The following is a 21,852-nucleotide window of genomic DNA, read 5'->3' as shown; positions in this document are numbered from 1 at the left end:
ATCCCCGCGATGGAGAATGTAGAATATGATAGAGTAGAATTCCTTCGATATTGTTCTACGTGAACATCGTACGGTGTAGAACAAAATTATTCAATTTGACCTCGTACGACACTTGCCTTAAAATAAGTGTGAGAATAAACAAATAGACGTATGTTAAAATAAAGTCCTTTTCCGTTTATTTTAAGCATGTTGTCATATCAAAACAGAACGTTCTGCAAGACCAAAGTCTGGATTACCAGGTTATTGAATCTCTTGCTTTCTCAAAATACGTGCATTACATACGTTATGTGTTCCTTATCTATTAAATATTCAGTCAAGTAATACATTTTTTAGTTTTTTTTTTCTTTATAACTTTTGAATTGCGTCTCTGTCACGCGTCGAGCATGTCGTCATTCCCCGTATATTGGTGGATCTGGCTTGTAGGTCTGGCAACTCTGGAGAGACGTGAAACAGAAACTTGAGCCAGAAGCAAGCTCCATGTAACAAAAAGAATATTAGATACTATAATCTGCAACAGTGATTATGACCAGAGTCTGTTACCGTACTCACAGAAATATAAGCATCACAAAAATAATACTGATACAATTATTATATATAAATTGCATAAGTCTTGTTGATCAAAATGGATTGTTTTTCCACTCTGTTTAATAGTTTTACTCTGAAATACACGCATAAATCATCACATGCAGCACAATCTGTAGTCAATTCAAGAAATTGCCCTGATACTGTATTGCTGTAATGTTTCCTAAATTGATAAATTGCTTGTCAGGTGACTCTTTGAAGGAATTTAGAAAATTGGGCGTGGGGGGATCAGCATGTTAGGAAACTGGGACCATGATTGGAAAAGCCAATGGTTCAAATCCTGTAGTCACCACTGTACCCCTTAAACAGGTCCTTAACCCCAGCTGCACCAGGGACTGGCTGACCCAGGTCTGTGATTCTCACTTGTATGTCACTTTGGACAAAAGCATCTGGCAAATGAGTTTAAAAAAAATGGAAATGCTGTCCAATAGTAATTTATTTAGCAAATAGTTGAAAATATACAAAAGAAAAGTGCTGGTGGCAACAAAGGAGTTGTCAGTTTAAGCACGGTTAGGGATGGCAAAATAAAGATTTCCCAAAACATCGTGTTGAAAACCGGTTCAGTCCTTGAAGCTTAATTGAGACTTTTCATTGCCATCTGCTGATAAAAGTAATGCAATACAACAAACCAGAGAATCTGGCTCTCGTGTGACCATGTCAGTTGTATTCCTCAACGTACACCTTTCAATACATTTTAAACATGATAAAATATTAGGCATAAGAGCGACTACTCTGTTAGTAAGTGCAATGATATGAAAATAAAATGGATAAAACCAAAGTGAGCTGAAAGTGTATGGCACATAAACTTGTAGTTTAAGCAGGCACTGAATTTACTAATGGACCATAATTTCACGGCTATGTTGTGAATGTGCTACTATGATAATATTTGTAAAATGCTGGACAAATAAAGACGGACTTTCTTTGGCATTTGAGTGTCTGTGTTATTACTTTGGCAACAAAAGTTATATGGGAAACATGTCAATGTGTGTTTGTGCAACTTGGCAGACAAAAAAGGGATTTGTAAAGGAGATTAAAGTTCGTTAAGAGTGTTATCAAAAAACAATATTTTTTCCACTGGTTTTGGTCTTAATTTTTTATTTTTTTTTTGCTAACAATTTCACCAGCTCTTGAGAATCCTCTCCCATGGGACAGATGAGGCTGGAGCAGAAAAAAACATTTGCCAAGTAAATTAAATGAGGATAGTTTCTAGATAGGGCAGAGGTGGAAATATCAGGCCCAGAAAGTAAAAGTCCGGTCCAAGATTTTGCTTCAACCAAGCAGCTGAGTACTCTGTGTCTGTGACTCTACTCATAACGGTTGGTTGAAACAAAATCTTGGACTGGATTTTTACTTTCTGGACCTGCAATTTACATCTCTGCCAGAGGGCTAGGATATTTTCGGACCACTCTAGGGAATGATTGCACAAATAACAATGTGCCTTAGTGGTAGCATCTGATGTTGAACTCTCAACTATTTTGCAATTGTATTAGACACCTTCTGATGCAAGGATGCCAAAGTGTGACCAGGAAACATTGTAAATATATTTATGCAATGTACGTATTTGTAAATGGTATGCAAAGTGTAACCTTACAGGCTAACTTGAATGCAGTTCTCCAGAAAAGTAATGCAATGAATCTTATGCTGTAATTCATTCTCAGAATTAGCCAGGGGTCTCAGACAGGCATGAATACCCTGGCACTTGACAGGGGCTCTCAAATTTATAATTCTGGGGGGGCAAGGTTTTTTTGGAGGACGCAGAAATTCTAGGTACCATTGCCAGCAGGACCACAGAAAACTCGAATTCGGCTTGCACATTGTGTTGTCCTGGCAGCAGGGCTACAACTCCAGTGAAAACACACCTTTATTATTACAGTATCACATTTACTCACTCAAGAAGAAGTTACCAGAACCACCTGACTTCAGAATCAAGTTAAACTGCGTATCATCTTCTGGCAGTGGTGAGGTATTGGGGTAATTCTTAAAATATTAATGTTAAAGAAACAGTTTTCCTTTTTAAATATTTTTTGTTGTTGTAGCCACCAGCTCTTTATTGCATGGGTTTACCAGGGGAGTAGCCCCTGGGGCCTCTGGTAAATAATGGCCTAAACTACCCTTGTTTAAATAGTACGGGGGTCCCAGGACTGGACTGGCAATCTGGGCTTCTTCTCAGTGGGCCAGTGGGGTTGTGAGCCAGAAAAATTTACAAATGGACCTTCCCCGGTGGCAAATTTTCACCTAGGTATGTATGATTGGTGGGATATATGGGCAAATGTCCAGAGCCGATTTTTTTTTATCCCAGTGATGTCAATTCGTATCCCGTTTCAGAATGTGAATGTTTAAAATAAAAGTCTATCCCACTCCAACACGCTAGGTGGCGCTGCACACGTAGAACTCTAAGGAACCCGAACAGCGAAGAATAAGGAGTCGGTGTCAGTTGAATTTTATGTAGTTAATTCACCACGGTTGCACGTTGAGCAACATTTTCCAGTTTCGTTTCTTTCGCCAAAACAATAGTAAAGTTACTAGAACACGTAAATTCGAGTTGTCAGGCTACAGTTCTGTATTTATAACGAAGGCGACTTACACGGTAAGATACGACCGAGCTTATTGTTGCCATTTATCTATAACGAACACCTCACTGTTTAGTAATTTAACAAGCCGTAAACCGCCTACACATGTAATTCCATTAACATTTTATGGCACTGATGACTGTGTAAACTTGTTTTGAAACTTGCCGAAACTTGTTCGGGTCGGTCTGCAGATGAATGATTTACTCAGAGTTACCAGTGTTAGTTTTTTGCTGATTATTACAGATATTGTTGAACGGAGATCTGTGGGAAATGCATGTACTGTGCAGCGATACAGCGCTAGAGAAACATTAAAGTATACAAGAGAGCTGAGAAATTATGTACTTGGTTGTATTCGTGAGGATTTGTATTGTGGTAGACTGGGACAATACCAGTCTAATCGAATGGCAGTTTTCGTATAAATCACATTTCAAATCGGTTTCAGCACCAGTCAGTTTTGTACTAGTAGATCTTTTCTGTGGGATCTTAATGCGGATCTAGATGAAGTCTAGATGAAAACACCTGCTTATGTTCTCTTTAACAAAGAATAGTATGTATTAATTGATCACCTGTAAGCTGATGCATGGATCATTCCATTTTAATTCAACAAATAGTCTCTGCGTCACCATTTTTGATTTTGATTAATTTAGGGATATGAATTACTCATACCGTCCAGGGCTCAAATTTTTATTTGTTTGTTTGGGTTTTTAAAAAAAAAAAAAAAAAAAAAAAAATCTTGAATCTGTGAAATCTTTATCTGCACCGCTATACACTGTAGGAAAAAAAGGCAATTCGGAGTATTAGCTTACCTGCTGTAAATTGTTACGTGTACAAGTGAAATGACATAGGGAATTAGTATTCAACATGAAGGAAAGGAGAAGCCAAGAAACCAGCTGAAATCTGTCAGTATTTAGAAAGCAATCCCGCCCCCTATCAGTGCAAATTAATATCAGCTGGTTTAGTCCCAGTTGATGGCCTATAAAAAGTTCTCATCACCAAGGTGTCACTTGAAGTTTGGAGGTCTGTAGCTGTTGATTCTGCAGACAGTTGTTGACTTCTGCACACTGTGCACCTCAGCATGCATTGTCCTCGCTCTCTGATTTTACATGACCTACCACTTCATAGCTGAGTTGCTGTTGTTCCAAATTGCTTCCACTTTGTTATAATACCATAAACAGTTGACTGTGGAATATTTCATAGCGAGGAAATTTCACGGAAGGATTAATTGCTTGAATTCACTGAGCTCCTGGGTGACACCTGAATTCATTGATTTGGAGGGGTGTCCCAATACTTTTGGCAACATAGTGTATATGTGTACTACTTATATAAAATATTGACCTGTTATTTGACCCCCTTCAGGACATATGCCTTGCATTGTTACGTGTAGTGGAAAAGCACCCTTAAAGTCTGAAATATTATTTGTTGGTCATTTGTTGCCTTTCTGCACACTGGAACTTCAGGTTTCCTGGGTTAATGTCCTTTTGCAAGACATTTAAGTACTGGATACCTTTTTAAATGAGTTGTTTGGCATAGCTCTTTCCCTGGTAGATCTGTCCAAGATGACATACATATAATATGGCTGGTTTTGTCCGTTGTTAATAACATTGCATAATCTGCCCAGCGTTTTGGCAGCTCTTTCAAGAAAGATTCAGATGGTACTCATGAAAGCTTATATTACTGCCTTTTCTGTTTTACTCTATTGTTAGGATAAAAAGCACATACGCTCCATTATCTTACACTTTGCTGATGCCTCCCTCCTGTACCCCAGATCTGACCATGCGGGCTCTTCTGCTCCTCCACACGTTGCTCCTGCTTTCCTTGATGCCCTTCTGCTGGGGTGGTTTTGATGACGGGGAGGATTTGTCGGAGTTTGATGACAGCGACTTCGCGGAGTTTGAGGAGATGGGTGATGATGCAGATGCAGATGCTGAACCCGTGCCTCCAGTGATGGTGGACAGCTCACCCAATAGCGGTGGCGACAACGGTGCCCTCGATGATGAGGCCACCGTGGAGCTGGAGGGAGATCAGGAGGGCTTTGAGGACTCCGACCCTCCGGTGAGAATAGCGAATGGGTAACTGTATTCAAAATTGGTTCAGAATTGGTGTTAGCCTTGTCATCCCTGAATGCTGTACACAGTGTCATACAAGAGCAAAGATGCTAGATAAGCAAGATGGGAGTATGGTTCCAGTAGTAATAGAGTGCTGATAAAATTGGGAGCTATATTAATGGATGATTTTTTCCTGATTCATGGTTTTTAGGAGGAAGATGTGTACAGCAAGTATGACACAGAGGAATTTGAAGGCTTTGAGAAGTCCAGTCCTCCTCCTAAGGACGAAATCAATTTCTTGATGGTAAGGTGTCTTCCATATGGGTGGATATGATAACCCCATCTGGCCTGTTGTCGTTTATTCAAAGGCTTTGTATACCCCTATTTTCTAGTTTTGGGGGGCAGTTAAAGCAATTTGGAATGATTTGAAATAATTATCTTCAGTCATGCCTCAGCTCCACTTGTCATCAAATGAGCGGAGGAGTAGGCCCCAACGGTGTTAGATGTGATTTTTTTTTTTAAATGAAACTCTCCGGTTCTGTGTGATGTATTCATGTTGCTCTGACCCCCAGGTACCTTCCCACCTGCACAGCGGCTGGGAGAGCTACTACATAGAGATTCTCATGGTAACCGGGCTTTTGACCTACATTGTGAACTACATCATTGGCAAGAACAAGAACAACCGGCTAGCGCAGGCCTGGCTCAACTCTCACAGAGAGCTTCTGGAGAAGAACTTTGCCCTTGTAGGTGAGAAGCAAGTCCTTTCTGATTAGCTAGTAGGAATTTGTTGTATTGTAGGGGTGAATGGTACACAAAATCTCATGGTTTCGTACAAACGTTTTGTTTTGGGTTCACAGTTCAGTGCAATTTCGTTACAGCAGGGAAAATTTATTTCCAATTTATTAATTACTAATGAAATCGGTAACACAAACACAATTTGAAACAGTTGTAAACAGTTGTAAACCAAAAGGCAGTGTTTCTGTCGAAATGTTTGAACAAAACATTACATTAATACATTAAAATTAAAAAATAAGACTGCATCATAAAAAATTTTATAAACCAAATCCTATGTTGTCTACTACCAAATATGATTGCATATCTATAGCAATAAACACCCTCAGCCTGAATTATTTCGCTAATAAGGGCATACCTATAAAGGAATAACAATGAATGCCCCCAACATATTACCCAGTATCCCTGCTTCTGCCCCGTCGTCTGTTTGCTGTGTTACAAACGTGGCCAGGGTTGGGTAAGATACTTTTAAAAATGTAATTTGGTGCAGTAATCAGTAAGGCAATCTAAGTATCTCAAAATAAAACTAATGAAACTGATAACTTTGTTACTTTTGGATTATATTATTGCCAACTGAAGACAAGAGTAAGAAATGTCAAAAAGATCACTCCTTTATTAGGCAACAGAATGTGGTAAAGTAATTTTAGACACACACACATGCACAATTATGGAATGCCATCGGGGTAAAAATCGTGAACTAGTACGTCCCCAGCATTTTTGCCCCTCTAGACATGGTAAAGAATAAGTAACGCTATTTATTTATACAACAGAATGCAGTTTGGCCTAAAAATAACAGCAATGAGGAAATGATTTTATTATGGATAGTTATAGAGATCCAGGTATCACTAATGTTAGCAGTTTGTTTTATAGTCTTACTTCTAAATGTTTCTTTAAATTTGAGGTTGAGCTCTTTGATGACATAATTGTCCTGTGATATTTCCCCTCTTCTCCTTAAAAACAAAATAACTGCAAAATTTCCACTAGCTTATCATGTTTTTGATGGCCATCTATCTGGCACAGCAGCATAGCTCTCGTCAAATGGAGTGTGATTAAAAAAATAAGTAAATATAACTGCAAGCGGCAATAATGGCCAAGCGCACAACCAGGGCATACTGTAGATAGTATGGAAAAGAATTTAAAAAGAGGAAAGACTGAAACATAGGAAATATACCACAAAATAATGCACTGAAGGAAATATTCAAGAGAACCTGTCACACCAGCAGATTAAAATCAGGTAAGGGAAGGGGGGTGAGTGTTGGAACCATTAGGAGCATATGGGAAGGCCAGTGAAAATTACTGGCAAAACCGGGCCATGATGGGACTGGCAGAGACACATCCTCACAATTCCCGGTCATAAGCACGAGGACAATACATCAAAATGTATTACGAAAAGTGTGGGATTGTTCATTGCAGTGCCCCTCCCCCCAGTGGTCAAATGATGGATGTGGCCCTGAGTCGAAATACCCAGTTTGGTCTCAAAAGACCAAAGATTTGCTAAGATATGGTCATAAGTCCTGATCGGCGACTTAACTGCTAAGTTCATTTGGCTATGACGGATAAACTGCTTTGAAAACCAAAGGTCCCTCTAGTTTACCTTGTGAGGCTGGCTCCTAAGATTATCTCTGATGAATTTGGTGAATGATTGGACAAAATTAGTGTCCTGTGGAAAATTCCTAAATTTTCAATGAAGTCCAATATTGCGGTTGCAGCAATTAGTTGGACATGAAAATCTCAATGTATCAGAGTGGGCCCCTCCAATAGTGTTAGGCAACTTAAGAAAGGTTTAACCTAGGAAAACCTTTCAACAATTAACAACCAAAAGTCATGTTTGCCTATTACAGCGCCTCCTAGTGGTGGAATGACCATTTTTGTTGATCTTCCTCAGAACTGGGTCCCAAGTCCAATCTCCAAATTTAGTTTTGACCAGTCTAAGCTTTATCGAGATATGGCCTCACATCCTGCTTGGTGGCTTTGTCGCCAAATTTATTTGACGACAGTGGGCATAGCATTCCACTTAGCATAATGATTTGACCCATCTGTAGACAATGAACACCAACTTTGGTAGTGATTTGATCAGCATTCTGGGAGAAGTTTGGAAAAGTAGGTTTTCAGGAAAATTCAAAACAGCGAAAACCCAATATGGCAGACTTACGAGCCATGGGTGCAGTCGAATTAGGATGACATGGACTGAGACGCCTTAAAGGTCACAATCCTAGGCCAAATGAAGCAAAAACATATCTTGAAATTTGACAGGTTGGTGATGCTACAGAGATGGATGGATTGACCCTAAGTTTGGTGAGGCAGTACAAAAGACTGGCCTCTGTCTGTGCCAAATTACAAAGGTGAAGATTGGACCAAATATGTGGAACATACATGAATTTGCACCAAAATCCATTATGGGGACATTAAAGTTCCCAAGAGTCAACCTGGGGCCATGCCCCAGGATAATAAAATACAAGACTAATTTTTGGTAGGGCAAAGTGATCAACAGTTATTAGATAAATGTGTTTTTGCTTATTGCAGCACCCCTTAATGGTACAATAGCGCCATTTTTGTGGAGCTTTCTCATAATTGGGTCACAAGTCCCTATCTGAAGTTGGTTTTGATATATCAAAGTGTTGGTGAGAGATGGCCTCACTTCCTGTTTGGTGGCTGGTCATCACATTCAGTGGATAACAGCAGCCAAACCATTTGCCTTAGCATAATTCTTTGAATAGGTTTTGGTCCCAGTCTTTTGTAGTTTGGTGGGAACTGGATCAATGGCCTAGGAAATGTTTGTAAAAGTAGGTTTTCAGAAAAATTCAAAATCGTGGAAAATTCAGTATGGCGGAAATTAATGCCAATGGGTGTATTTGGATCAGGATGACCCAAGGATTCAGAAGAATCAGAGATCACAAATGTAGGGCAAGGGTTTCAAGTTGTAAGTAAAAATATATCTTGAAATTTGCCTTGATGGTGTCGCTAGAGGGATGGATGGATGGGTTGACCCCAAATCTAGTGTATGAATAGCTGGAACCGTTCTCAGTCAATGTGCCAAATTAAAAAAAATAAAAATCACCAATTGGTTCTATGGGCTTCTCCCATTCTTATTGAAAAATGCTAACAAAAACAACAGGTGCCTATGCACCTTCAGCGCTTGGCTGAAAAAAAGAGTGATCGAGAAGCGTACATCTTGCAGCCTGAAGTCAGCCGCAAGTACTGTAGGAGTGACTTATGCTGCAGGTAGGAGGGGCTTGCACTACAAGTAGGAGGGATTGATTACAAGGGGTATGTCATCGCATCTTGTCAGAAGTGTTGTTTATACAGGAAACGGTGTGATGTCACCCTTGCATTCTTTGTAGACACATCAGAAAACAATTCTTTGTTTTCAGATTTATTTTAATGTAATTTACAAGTTGTCTTTTTTTTTTTTTTTGTATGCAAGTTGTGTACTGCAGTTACTTGTATTCCGTTATTCCCCAAGCCTGAGTGCGACTCAGGGCGGATTCACACTTAACGTGAAAGTGTGCTTGGAACCAGTGGAGATTTCTTTAAGACTGCAAGGGAAGCTCAGCTTCCCCTATAATGTCACAAAATTAATGGTCAAATTATGTACTATTGTATTAACATTTTATTGGCTAAAAATGTGTTAGAAAACGTTCATCTCAAAGACGAGTTCCTTCAGAATCAGTTAGATATAGCAGGTCAGCTGACTTGATTTTCTTCTCATACATTCCCGTAGCGTCACAGTGCATTTCCCCGTTGAAGCCCAGCGTCCATTGATTTCAATGCGGCTGCTTTGAACGTTTTTTTCCAGTGCTTTGAAACTAGACGGTCATTGGATAAACGCTGCGATTATGTCCCGCCCACGGACACTCAGCCTCTCTGGGGGTGAATGAGGAGAAAATGAGGAGTGGGCTGGCCTGGACTCCGAGCTTCTGCGTGATGATTGGAGGGTCTGTCCAAAGATTGCATCTCCTTTTGACTGACAGCGATTTTGTACTATAAGGAATCGCTGAAGCTATTTGCGCTCAGTCCCATCGCGGATTTCTCAAGTTCAGTCAAAATAAAAACTGCTGCAACCTATTTCTTTATATTTGCTTGGCGAAATTGCTTGATTTTCATCATACATTTCACACAATTATACACCACATTCCTTGTTTCACTTTTACAGAGTTTAATATTTTTTTTATATCATTCATTCATTAATTCATCCATTCATTCATATAGTAGGCTTAGGCTAGGCTAGCGTCGTGGGTGAAACTGCACACGATGGCAGACAGTGCTAATATTGTCGACCTGATTTTGGCGAAGCCATTTGAAAACTTAATTAAACAGTAGGGCAGATCAACACCTAAGATTGATTTAGTGCAAAAGATAGGGAAAAATAACAGGTCTTTTCAGCTCTCCTGGTATGACAGAGTTAGCTGGCTGACTGGAAGTGCTGTGACAAATAAAATGTACTGCTGGCCATGCCTCTTGATGAAACCATCTCACTGATGTGTTGTTTGGTCAAAGGTGGGGTTTGGAGATCTGTCTAACTTTGACAGGGCATATAAAAGACATGAAAAGAGCAATGAACATGTGAGTGCATGTGCAAGATTAAGTTGCATGGGAAGGATCAGGGTTGAGCATGCAATAAATGAAGGTGCTCGTATTCAAGTGGCTAAACATAATGAAACAGTCAAACAAAACAGGGCCTTCCTAAACCGCCTTATTGATGTGACATCCTTGCTAGGCCGGCAGGAGCTGTCATTTAGGGGACATGATGAGAGTAGTGAGAGTAGCTTTACAAACTGTTCTCATTAGTGGCAACAATTGGAGCTACATCTGCAGGTGTAGAAAGGAGCTTCTCCTGTTTAAAGCGGCTCAAGTCCTACACCCGAAACACAATGGGCCAATGCCGTTTAAGCAGCCTAGCTCTGCTGGCCATTGAGAGGACACTGGTCAAGTCACTGGAAAAGACGCCTAGTTGGTACGACAGGGTCACAGACCATTTTCTTGAGAAGGAACGTAGGGCAGAATTTACTTTTAAATAGATAGACAATTTTATGATGAAAATGAGCTTCCCCTATTTCACAGACCAGTAGCCGCCACTGCTTGGAACACGCTACACAGTGCCGGATTGACCATGGTCCTGAATGTTCAAACTTCTAATGCCGATGCACCAAGCAAGCTGTTCTTAAAAGTCATGTTTATGAGGGGTGGTGTGGATGTTATAAGAACAAATTAGGATTTTACTCAAATTTACCATGTATTACATACTGACTGGACATAAGGCAGGGTTATAATTATTAATGAAAACATTTCCATGAACTGAAATAAAATAAGATACGGAAATAAAATATAAACTTCAACTAAAAGACAACTACAGTATAATCCCGTTATTGTGGACTTGCTTATAACAGAATATTATCTACAATGGACGAGGTCTACTGGTCACGGCCGTGTGCCTTTACGAACATGCAGAAAAAGCATCGGATATAGAGGGCTCACATATAGTGGAATTTCGTTTATAACGGACAAATAATTTGGTCCCCAGGGCCGCTTTTTTAACTGTAGTTTTGTTCAGCTCTAGGCAGACGATGCTCGCAGCCGGAAGGATGCAGTAAGCAATGAGGTCAAGGTTGCTACTGTACCGTACATGTATAACCACTTATAGGCAATATATATACGTCAAACGGTCCGGTAAAGTTGTATTACAACATGTACAATATAATAATGTATACTACAAGTGTGTCTGCTGGGGTGTGGCATGAGTAAATGGTGTCCTGTAGTTGTGTTCTGGGCATACAGCAACTCTGGATATAACGGACTGTTTATCGCGGTTTAAAACATTTTTTCATTTTCCTTTAGTTAATTAAAAAAACCTTCTTGCACTACATAACTTGCTAAACGTGATTTTACAGCTTTTCTTTTTACTGTATTCTAATCCTATGGCAGCGCGCTCACTGCAGCCAGCCGCAACCATCCATCCATCCATTTTCCAAACCCCGCTTATGCGAAACAGAACCTGCGCTCTCCACGTTACGTCGTGACATCACCTCACATTCTGCATACAGTCGTCTTTTTTCTTAGATAAATTATCGTTTTCTTAATATACTGTAAATGTGTTTTTGTTTCTATTTGACCAATTTATAAATTATTGTTGTAATAGTTGTTTTGTAATGGATCTAATGACCTATTGTCATGTGGGTTACACATGGCCAATAGAGCACAAAGCATTCGTTAATGTATGAATTTTTTGAGATGGAGCTTATTTATGCAAAATAACCATGTCATATCGTTGATATCGTAACAGTCAAATGGTTTTGAGGGTTTTTTTTTTTTTTTTTTTTTTTGCTATATCGCGATATGTTTTTCGTTACATCCCTATTGTAACCACAATTTTTTCTGGGACAATATATTGTCCAACAGAAATCGTTATTGTGACAGACCTATATAGGAGATTGGCCAGTAAGCACATAGCAAAAACTTAAGTGAAATCCAGATGCTTTTCATTGAAATTCAGCTAGGACAGAATTCGTAAACTATAAAGTGCTAGTCTTAGCTTCACACCAGCATGATCATTTAAAGCGTTTTCCGTGATTAAGAATTTTTCCCAATACTGTATGCTCGGTCAGCCGCATTTGTCTTGTAGTTGCTCATCATAGATAAGGGTTTGACAGATGGGTGGAATCAACAGGCTTGTACATGCTGTGCCATCCTCTTGGTACCTGATAACTTCAGCACTTTTCTCCAAAACCAGGCCTCCATGACCTGTGCTTTGCTTGTGTCCCCCAACAGGGGATGAGGGCACCAGCAAGGATGCTGTGAGCACGGGGAAGCTGAACCAGGAGAATGACCACATCTACAACCTGTGGTGCTCGGGCCGCGTCTGCTGTGAAGGCATGCTTGTTCAGATGAAGGTACTGCCACCTCCATATTTATCCCCCAGCTCCAACCACCTGTGAGGCACTCGATCATATTAACCATTGCCTATTATCCCGGCTCCTTAGGTGTGTGATCATTCATTCTTTCATTATTTAGCAGATGCTTTATCCAAAATGTAGAACTGAGCACCAGAAAGCAAGTTCAGTTAGGGTCCCTGTTGGGATTAAGGGCCTGATTACTCTGCCAGCCACAGGACTGCATCTTACATTTGTATTTAGTTTGCCCTGTGGGTGTAAATCATTGGCTCCAAGGTAATCCGGTTTGATTACAATTATTTAATCAATGACTTGATGCAGCAGAAATGCTTCATTTCTACCCTGAGTTGGTTAATCAATTATTTTGATACAATGCACGTTTTTGTAACTGCACTGAAAAAAACTGAAAATATTACTAATGGGCAATTAATTACTTACTATTAATGGGATCATGGAAAGGATAATCTTAGTAAATTGATTTCTATTGTTATACAGGGAGAACTAAATAATAATAATAATAATAATAATAATAAATTTTATTTGTATTGCACTTTATATTTTAGCAATCTCTAAGTGCTACAAAGTAAAGTACTAGCCATTGTTGCCAAATAATGAACTGTACACAAAAAACGCATGAAGGAAGTGTTGTCTGATTGGCCGTTTTCAACTAGGCTAACTAGTGGTGCACCAATTTGGACAATCCAACAATCCAAATCATATGGAACAGCTGAATCCAATTCAGCTGACAAAATTCTGAGTTGGGAACAGCCCTTTTATTTACAAACACTGCAATTTGTAAGATAATGTGGATAAGTAATGGTGCTAGCCTTCATTACATAGGCTACGTTACTCTAACTGGCTAAAGGGGACAGTTTATCGTCTTATGATTAACCACACATTATTGGGTAAGTTCTTCTTAAGAGGTTTTTATACGGGCCCTCATCTGCGATATTCCGTTTTTCTTCTGCCATATTACTGAGTGATTGAGAAGGCATATTTTAATCAGTGCTTTTTAAAGCCAAGTAATCAAGTTTAATCACATAATTGTGCTGACTCTGATACCGTTTATAGGTGATAAATGAGCCAGAGAAATCATCTTGATTTTTGACAAATGCACTGTTCAGCTAAGATTTTGTCTCGGACCATCTAAGGGGTGATTTTTATGTACTTTTTTTGTTGATTCAGTATATTTCTATCACCCATGGTGTTTGAGTGACGTAACTTTTAGTCTGCAGTATATTGATAGTATATAATTTCTTAATAATGTATTGGTATATTAAAATTAAAATCATTTTTGCACAGTTAATTTCAGTTTGTGAAGAAAAAGAAAGTTACAAAATGCTTTGTCTGTTATGCTGGAGTTTACTGGCTGTAACACATTTGACCTGTTGAGACAGGATCCTGTGCTGTCTGAAACCAAGCTCTCTGCCAGTTTGTGAATGCTTCTTGAAGTGTAAACATCCATTTGCTGTGTTCTGTTCCTTACATCTGCATTTTATTGACTTTAGTTATTTTAAACAATTACAGGCATTCTGCCTAGAAACTGTGTGAATTATGTTGATTTTTTTTTTGCTACATTTGTTGTTCAATTAACATTTAAAACTCAAACTTGGTGTCACCCCATTGATTAGAATTCCACGTTTCTGATGTAGGAAAATAAGGCAACTGAAGTCACAGTATGCTTGGTGAATGCTGCTGGACCCTTAAGAGGAATGTTTGTAAGGTCAATTGCCGCAGAAAATCATACATTTTTACCTTTTTAAATGTCACCATGCACATATACTGTCATAGTATGAATAGCTGAAATCCTTGCATGATAGGGAAATTCTGAATAGATGTTTGAATTGAGCACAAAAATTACTGCAAAAAGTACTGCTACTTTTGTATTTGTGTAAAAAATAAAAAAATAAAATAAAAAAAGTTGATCAGTGATATTGGCTGTAATGACCTACTAGCATGTTAACCAATATATTGTGCATTTCTAATGCTAGTTACTTAGCTAACTATTTGGCTATCTTGGCCATTGCTACCATCGAGTTTCTCAAAAGTGTCATAGAGCAGAGACCATCAGGTGCCGCTTCCATTATGAATATTAATGACCATCCTCAGGCATAATAGGTTTCAGAAATTTGCATGCTGTTGTTGCTGCTTTGAGTCTACCTGCAGCACATGAGTTTGAGAGCACATGCCTTGTAAGAGAGTGTATTTTAAGGCGGATTTTGCAAACAAAATTTGATAATAAATGATTCTGTGACAGATTGGTGTAGCTCAATCCCCATCTTAATTTCATCTCAAGCAATCCATGCACCTTCACACTCCTCGTTCACCACATACAGTAAAACAGGAGGTAGGTTATGGAGTAGGAGTAGGTTATAAGCATTCTCTCAATACTGTCTGTGTGTTTGCTCTGTTTTAAATGCAGTTTTTAAAGAGGCAGGACCTGCTGAATGTGCTGGCCAGGATGATGAGGCCTATGTGTGATCAAGTGGTACGTTTGCTCCACTAACTTCCATGCTCCGTGAACTCTCGCGCCGCTTCTGCCTCTCCTAACCCCCCTCTAACCCACCCAGCAAGTCAAAGTGATGCTGAATGATGAGGACATGGACACCTTCGTCTTTGCCGTGGGCACAAAAAAGGCGATGGCACGGATCCAGAAGGAGATGCAGGACTTGGTGAGGCTCTCCAGGCGATGCCTTCTCTAATACCTTCAGTAGTTCAAAGGAGCTCAACACATGCAGCTGTGTCGTATTTGCTGCAAACAATGAAATATTCAGTGCTACTGTAAGTCCTTTTGTGTGTTCAGACAAAATGGGGCATCTTTAGTTAAATGGTCAAAGCCTTGAATATTTGAAACGATTACGTACTCTGTTAATTAAGGAGTGAATCAGTGCATATTAAGCATTACAGTAGAGGGCTCTAGACTAACTTTTCCAGTAGCAACAGCGGTCCTACCAACTATCTCAGTTGGTTGCACCAGCAGATGATTAGGTTGCACCTTTTTTTTTGCTGTGGCATCATGTTAATCAATGACGTTGCATGCATGAAGAATAGTTGTCCTGATCTGCATAACCTACTTTTTGTATTGATGAAAGATTGACAATGACTCAAGACTTGATACAGTAACCCCTTAACATTTGTGAGGGCTGGGGGTAGAGAGCACCAAAACCATCCCCACCCCCTTCCCACGTGCACCAACATACGAACAGTAGTGCAAAATTAAACATGTTCATATTTGCAATTAAATGTCTTAATTATCAAATTATTCAAACCAAATTTTCCAAAAATTTTATTCTAAAAATGAAAACTTGGAAGTTATCTGAAATGATTGAAAAAAATCATTTATACAATTGTGCAAGATGATGTGGCTGGCCTAACCTTTGTTTTAGCAGCAATTATTTTGACACAGAGGAATCGTCTTTCGGTTGCTCCTGTCAGGTCGCCACAACTTGTCATCTGTTTGCACTTCTTCCTGTCCTCTGCATCTTCCTCTTTCACACCAGCCACCTGCATGTCCTCTCTCACCACATCCATAAACCTCCTCTTAGGTCTTCCTCTTTTCCTCTTGCCTGGCAGCTCTTTTCTCAGCATCCTTCTCCCAGTATACCCAGCATCTCTCCACTGTACATGTCCAAACCAACGCAATCTCACCTCTCTGGCTTTGTCTCCAAACCTGCAAACCTGAGCTGTCCCTCTAATATACTCATTCCCAATCCTGTCCATCCTCGTCACTCTGAATGCTTCCAAACAATTGGCTTTTGCTCTTTATTTTCATCTTCATCCGCTATGCACTGTGTCCCTTCTGCCATATTGCAAGCAATTTCCATGGATTTTTAATCAATGCTTTTTAATAATCGAGTAATTGAGTTTACTCAAGTAATCGTGGCCGGTCTAATTATATATTAGTAATATTTATATATTGTGGTTTTTTGGGATCCAAATCGTTTTCAGTATTGTCTTTGGCTTACTTGTCATCTGTGAGTTTCTGCACTTTCTTCAAGCTCCAAAAATAGTTCTTTGTCTACAGCCAATTCATGAATTACTAAAACTATGAATGTTAAATGTGTGAATTTAAGGGGGTTGCAAAACATTTAAATCTGAACTATAACTTTAATCACTCTCATCACCACTTGTCTGTCTGAGGACCTCTCTCCGGCTCTCCCTCTCCACCAGCCTGCTCTTTCTTCTCATTTTGTTTTTTTAAATAATCAGCTATAAACCACTTAATTTTTGGAACAAATTAACACCACTACCAACAAGAAATTGTTTTACACATTTAATCATCAATGCACATATACTGTATGTATATACTCCTGCGTGCAGGTAGGAAGAAACCAATTCGATAAAAAAAAGGCACAGGACCAGGGAAGAGAACTTTCAATCGCAATTTTATTAACGCAGTTCCCATGCCAGAGCAAAACAACATACACTTGCACTGATGTGATCATGTGAAATTTTAATTCAAAGACTCAATAAATGTAACCATTTTGGTCATAGTCTGGAGCCCCGCAGTATTCTGCATGTTTGGCCATCTTTTGGTAATACTAGGTAAATGTGCCACTAGATTTTATTTTTTCAAGCCTTTAAATAAACATTCATTCAGATATCGGAGGGCTATGCATTGCCATCATTTGGGTGCGTTATATTGGGTTTGTAACATTATTAATGGTTTTGTCCACAGAGTGAGTTCTGTGGCGACAAACCCAAATCTGGAGCCAAATATGGACTCCCAGAGCACCTGGTCATCTTGTCGGAGATGGGAGAGGTGACTGATGGAATGCTGGACACTAAGGTGAGGGCAGCGGAGTATGTGTGGAGTGAGTTTGGCTCTGAATATTTGTGTTAAAGATGACGTGAGCAAGAGGTTCATCAGACTGGGGGATGGAGGTAGGGGGGCACTCTGTGTGGAGAATGCATGTTCTTTCTCTGTGCTATAAGGTCAGAAGGTGATAAGGAGTCCTTCACAGCTTGCACACAAATAGACCATTATGCTATTTGAAAGGCTCTTCTCCCAATCTGTTTCAGATGGTTCACTTTCTGGCCAACAACGCGGACAAAATCGAGTCTGTCCATTTCTCAGATCAGTTCTCCGGCGCCAAGCTCGTGCAGGAGTACGTGAGTTTCTGTTAGGTCACTTTCTACTCGTAGCCCAATGATAGCCTTTACTGACTGATTTTTATGACCTTTTGTTTGTTTTAGGGAGGGTCAACCTTTAAAGATGCCCGAATCAAGAAAGACACTACTTTTTACATTCAATGGTGAAAATGAACCTCATTCTCATCGCAGAGAACATAATGCCAATAGAAACAAACTTTCTGGGGAAAACGTAGCATTTTCAAATATGAATGTATATGTATACGTCTTTTCCACGAAGTCAATGCTGGTGCCAGTGCTGACAGGGAGCTGTTTCTCAGCCGTTGCTCAAATGGTACGACCGGAGAACTGGCCCGTACTTCCACTGGTTAAAAGCAACATTTATAACAGACAGTGTAGGCACACAATGACAGACTGTTAGGCCAGAAAACACTTGAGGAGAAGTCACAGGCAGAACAATCCAGGCTTTATTTAAACCAGAGCGAACAGGACCATAATCAGTCGGCAGGGACATAGACAAGCTCATGAAACAGGAAGGTCTGGGAACCAAGGAGGTCAATCTGACAAAGATGGAGACATGGAACTGGGTTTGACACAAAGTGGTGATCCGGGGCAAAGGAGCAGGCACAGGACCACATCAGGTGGATGGGGCTAGGGCGGCACAGGAGACGAGCAAAGAGATCATAGTATTTGACCACATGGGAGCAATGATACCTTGCATGGACAGCGAGGTCCTCAGGGAAAATAAAGGGAGTTATTTAAGACCAGCTCCCCTCCAACTCGAGCCCGCATGCTCACGAGGGAGAGGCATGACACAAACATAACGTTTTTAAGTGTGATTTTTTTTTTGGATGGAGAATGTTTAGGTTAATGCTAAACAGGGTTAGCGTCGGTGATGCCACGTATCTTTCTCATGTATTTCAGTTCATAACTCGTTGAAATCTTATTGTGGAAACATGAAAAAAACGCTGACTAAATCTGTAATCTGTTGTCTTTTCAAGACATCCATTGTTGGAAGTATTAACGTTTTTTTAAGATTAGGTTAAATACACAAAAAAGTAAACCGTTTTACCTGCATTGGGGGCGTGTAGCACCACCCTCTCCTGAAGATCGCTATTCGCATTCTAAATAGCCGTATTTCCACGTATTAATCTCATTTGCATGGTAATTTGATGAACAACGCAACGATTTTAACAGTTTGACTGCTAATTCTCTGGAGTTAAGCCGGAGCCAGTTTTTCAGGCATAGTACCAGTTGATTGGTGGTAGAAATATGTGGAGCCGGGTCCAAACTAGATACTGGCACCAGCACTGTTTAGGTGGGAAAGGGGTGAAAGTTTCAAGGCAGATGCCTTTTAATAGTAATTATTTTACTACTGCTTTTATGTTCTTTCACAAGAGGATGCAGATGTCCATTTTTATGAAGTGGACCCCCCTCAAGCTCCTCTGTGATTTGATTTTGTAGTTTAGCTCCTTAACTATGAGGATAGGCCTGGTCCCCAATACTGTGTGTTTGTGTGGACAGTTCCTGGCATGGGAAACGTGTCCCCCCGAGACATGGAGTCTCTGTTTCCCCTCATGGACATGGTCATCTACAGCATCGACAAGGTCAAAAAGTTCCGTCTCAATAGGGAGGTGAGCAACATTCCCAGTCCCGAATGTTTTTCTGTCACACTTGCAGGTTTTCTCTCTCTACCTCTGGAATCACAGCTTTCTTCATTGAACCTCCGGTTTTCTGTGGGTACAAGCTGTCATGATATTACACAGCTCCCTCCCCCCTTCACCCCCCGCCTCCAGGGTAAGCAGAAGGCCGAGAAGAACAGGGCTCGTGTGGAGGAGAACTTCCTGAAGCTGACCCACACTCAGCGTCAGGAGGCTGCCCAGACGCGCCGTGAGGAGAAGAAGCGTGCTGAGAAGGAGCGCATCATGAACGAAGAGGATCCAGACAGACAGCGCCGCCTGGAGGTGCATCTGCCACTTCTCACCCTGTTGTTTTCATGTGGGCTTCCAGATTGACTGAGACTTCTTAATGCCAACCTGGCAGCAAGCTCAGTACTCTCACCTCCGATATTTCAGTGTCCTCACCCTGCCTGGGCGCACTCCTGCACCTGTCTAAGTAGTGACACACTGGAGTCTTTTATCACGCAATTTCATTAGTGTTTATTAGAGATGTACAGATGCATTGTGATGAATAGATTCAGGTGGTGATTCAGCTCCATAATCTGTCACATTAGAATCAGTTATAAACTATTTTTGGGGGCAAAATCCTTCTTTAACGATACTCTTCCTTCCAGGTTGCATGCTGTCACACTCATGTCCTGCAAGTAGAGACTCAAAGTAGCAGCACTAGCAGGAGAACTTCCAAAAAGTTTGACAGCTGGGGAAGGCCCATTAATATTCATAACAGAAGTGTGATCGCTGCTCTACGACACTTTTCGGAAACTCGCACGTGTTATGTGGTACAGAACATTGTCTAATGGTTGATAATGTTTATGCAACAATGCTTTTGGGAAACGCCCCTGTTTTGGGGTGTGAAAAAGTTGTTTTTGCTGGCTACAGTCAAGATACGTAGCTAATTGCTACCTTAGTAAAAGGTTAATTTTAACCAATATCATGCATCTTGAGGACTAACACTGGTATAGGTTGATATTTAAAAATCAAGCTATTGATCTATCACTTATCAATATTCAAAGATAGCAGCACCTGAGCTAAAGACACAGTTATTAAGATAATGGAGATGACTGGACAATCAGACATTTTTTTTTCTTTACTTGCATCCACTATTTGGTAAGCAGGTTAGTAATACGCCTAAAATATTGAGAGGTGTATTGACGCCCAACGGCTGGCCTTTGGACAAATATTTACACCCGTCATCATGGGGCTTGGTGTGCGGTGAGGACACCCTCCTCGTAACCATGAGGCTCCCTGTGTGCTGATTATGAGGACGGTGTTGTCAGCACACAGGAAACCCTGTGTTGATGCCCTTCTAGTAAACGCTGGGTCCCCTGTGCGCTGATAATGCCCTCCTAGTATAGACATCCTCCCCGTAAATCCAGGCCTCCCTATGAGCTGATGACTCCCTTCCTGTTACTGCAAGGCTCTCGTTTGCAGTGATAACACTCTACTCATTTCACCATGTCATTCGCAGGAGGCATCTCAGCGCAGGGAGCAGAAGAAGATGGAGAAGAAAATGATGAAGATGAAACAGATCAAGGTTAAAGCCATGTGAAGTCAGCATGGGTCAGACCCAAAATCGTGGGTGAATTTTTATGAGTATTCACTAAGGATGTGCTGAAATCAGTGCAGTTTCTGTTTTGGTTACTTAGATTCACATACCGTCAATTGTGCATTATAGGTTTAACTCTATTTTTTTTTTTTAATTTTAAACATGCTTAAATATGGATGCCTGCAGGAAAACTTTGATCGCACAACCTGATGTCTCAAAATTCCAAAGAAATGTAAAAGTTTGACATTTACATGGGTAGGAGCTTTGTTATTTCACGCTGGTTATTAATCCATGGGCGTTTGGTGAATTGGAATAAAGTTTAAAGTCTTCCACGGACTGTTGTCTAAGAATGCTTAAATTTCTTCTGTTCATGTAAATTTTAAACCAGGTGTACATTTAGGTGTTTATGCTTTCATACTGTAAAAAAATGCATTCAGCTGAAATTTTTATAAATGAAATTAAATGGCTTTATTTATGTAAAGATTTAACTTTACATTGATAACAAATAAACTTCATCTAAACAGTCATACATTAAAACTGGATGTCCAGAACTTTTAAACAGTGTGGCAAAATCTTAAATCTTGCCTTAAGTGTCTTCATCCTTCAGCAACCTGTTTCTGGTGTGTTGGAGGGTAAAAGAGTATAAAACTAACAATCCTT

General features: G+C 40.1%; 1 protein-coding gene across 1 annotated transcript; it reads left to right on the top strand.

The window, feature by feature from the left end:
- Window positions 1–2,973: 2,973 nt before the first annotated feature.
- ccdc47 (coiled-coil domain containing 47) lies at window positions 2,974–21,729 on the top strand. The gene is made up of 13 exons (XM_049012865.1): window positions 2,974–3,169; window positions 4,918–5,204; window positions 5,409–5,501; window positions 5,770–5,944; window positions 12,755–12,876; window positions 15,299–15,364; window positions 15,447–15,548; window positions 17,555–17,665; window positions 17,899–17,984; window positions 18,073–18,131; window positions 19,492–19,601; window positions 19,764–19,931; window positions 21,115–21,729. The coding sequence occupies exons 2-13, from the start codon at window positions 4,926–4,928 to the stop codon at window positions 21,193–21,195; spliced, it is 1,452 nt and encodes a 483-aa protein (XP_048868822.1). The 5' UTR covers window positions 2,974–3,169; window positions 4,918–4,925; the 3' UTR covers window positions 21,196–21,729.
- Window positions 21,730–21,852: the final 123 nt, after the last annotated feature.

Source organism: Brienomyrus brachyistius, chromosome 5 (genome assembly GCF_023856365.1).
Source record: "Brienomyrus brachyistius isolate T26 chromosome 5, BBRACH_0.4, whole genome shotgun sequence".
Lineage (NCBI taxonomy): Eukaryota > Metazoa > Chordata > Actinopteri > Osteoglossiformes > Mormyridae > Brienomyrus > Brienomyrus brachyistius.
This window is presented reverse-complemented; position numbering and strand designations above follow the sequence as displayed.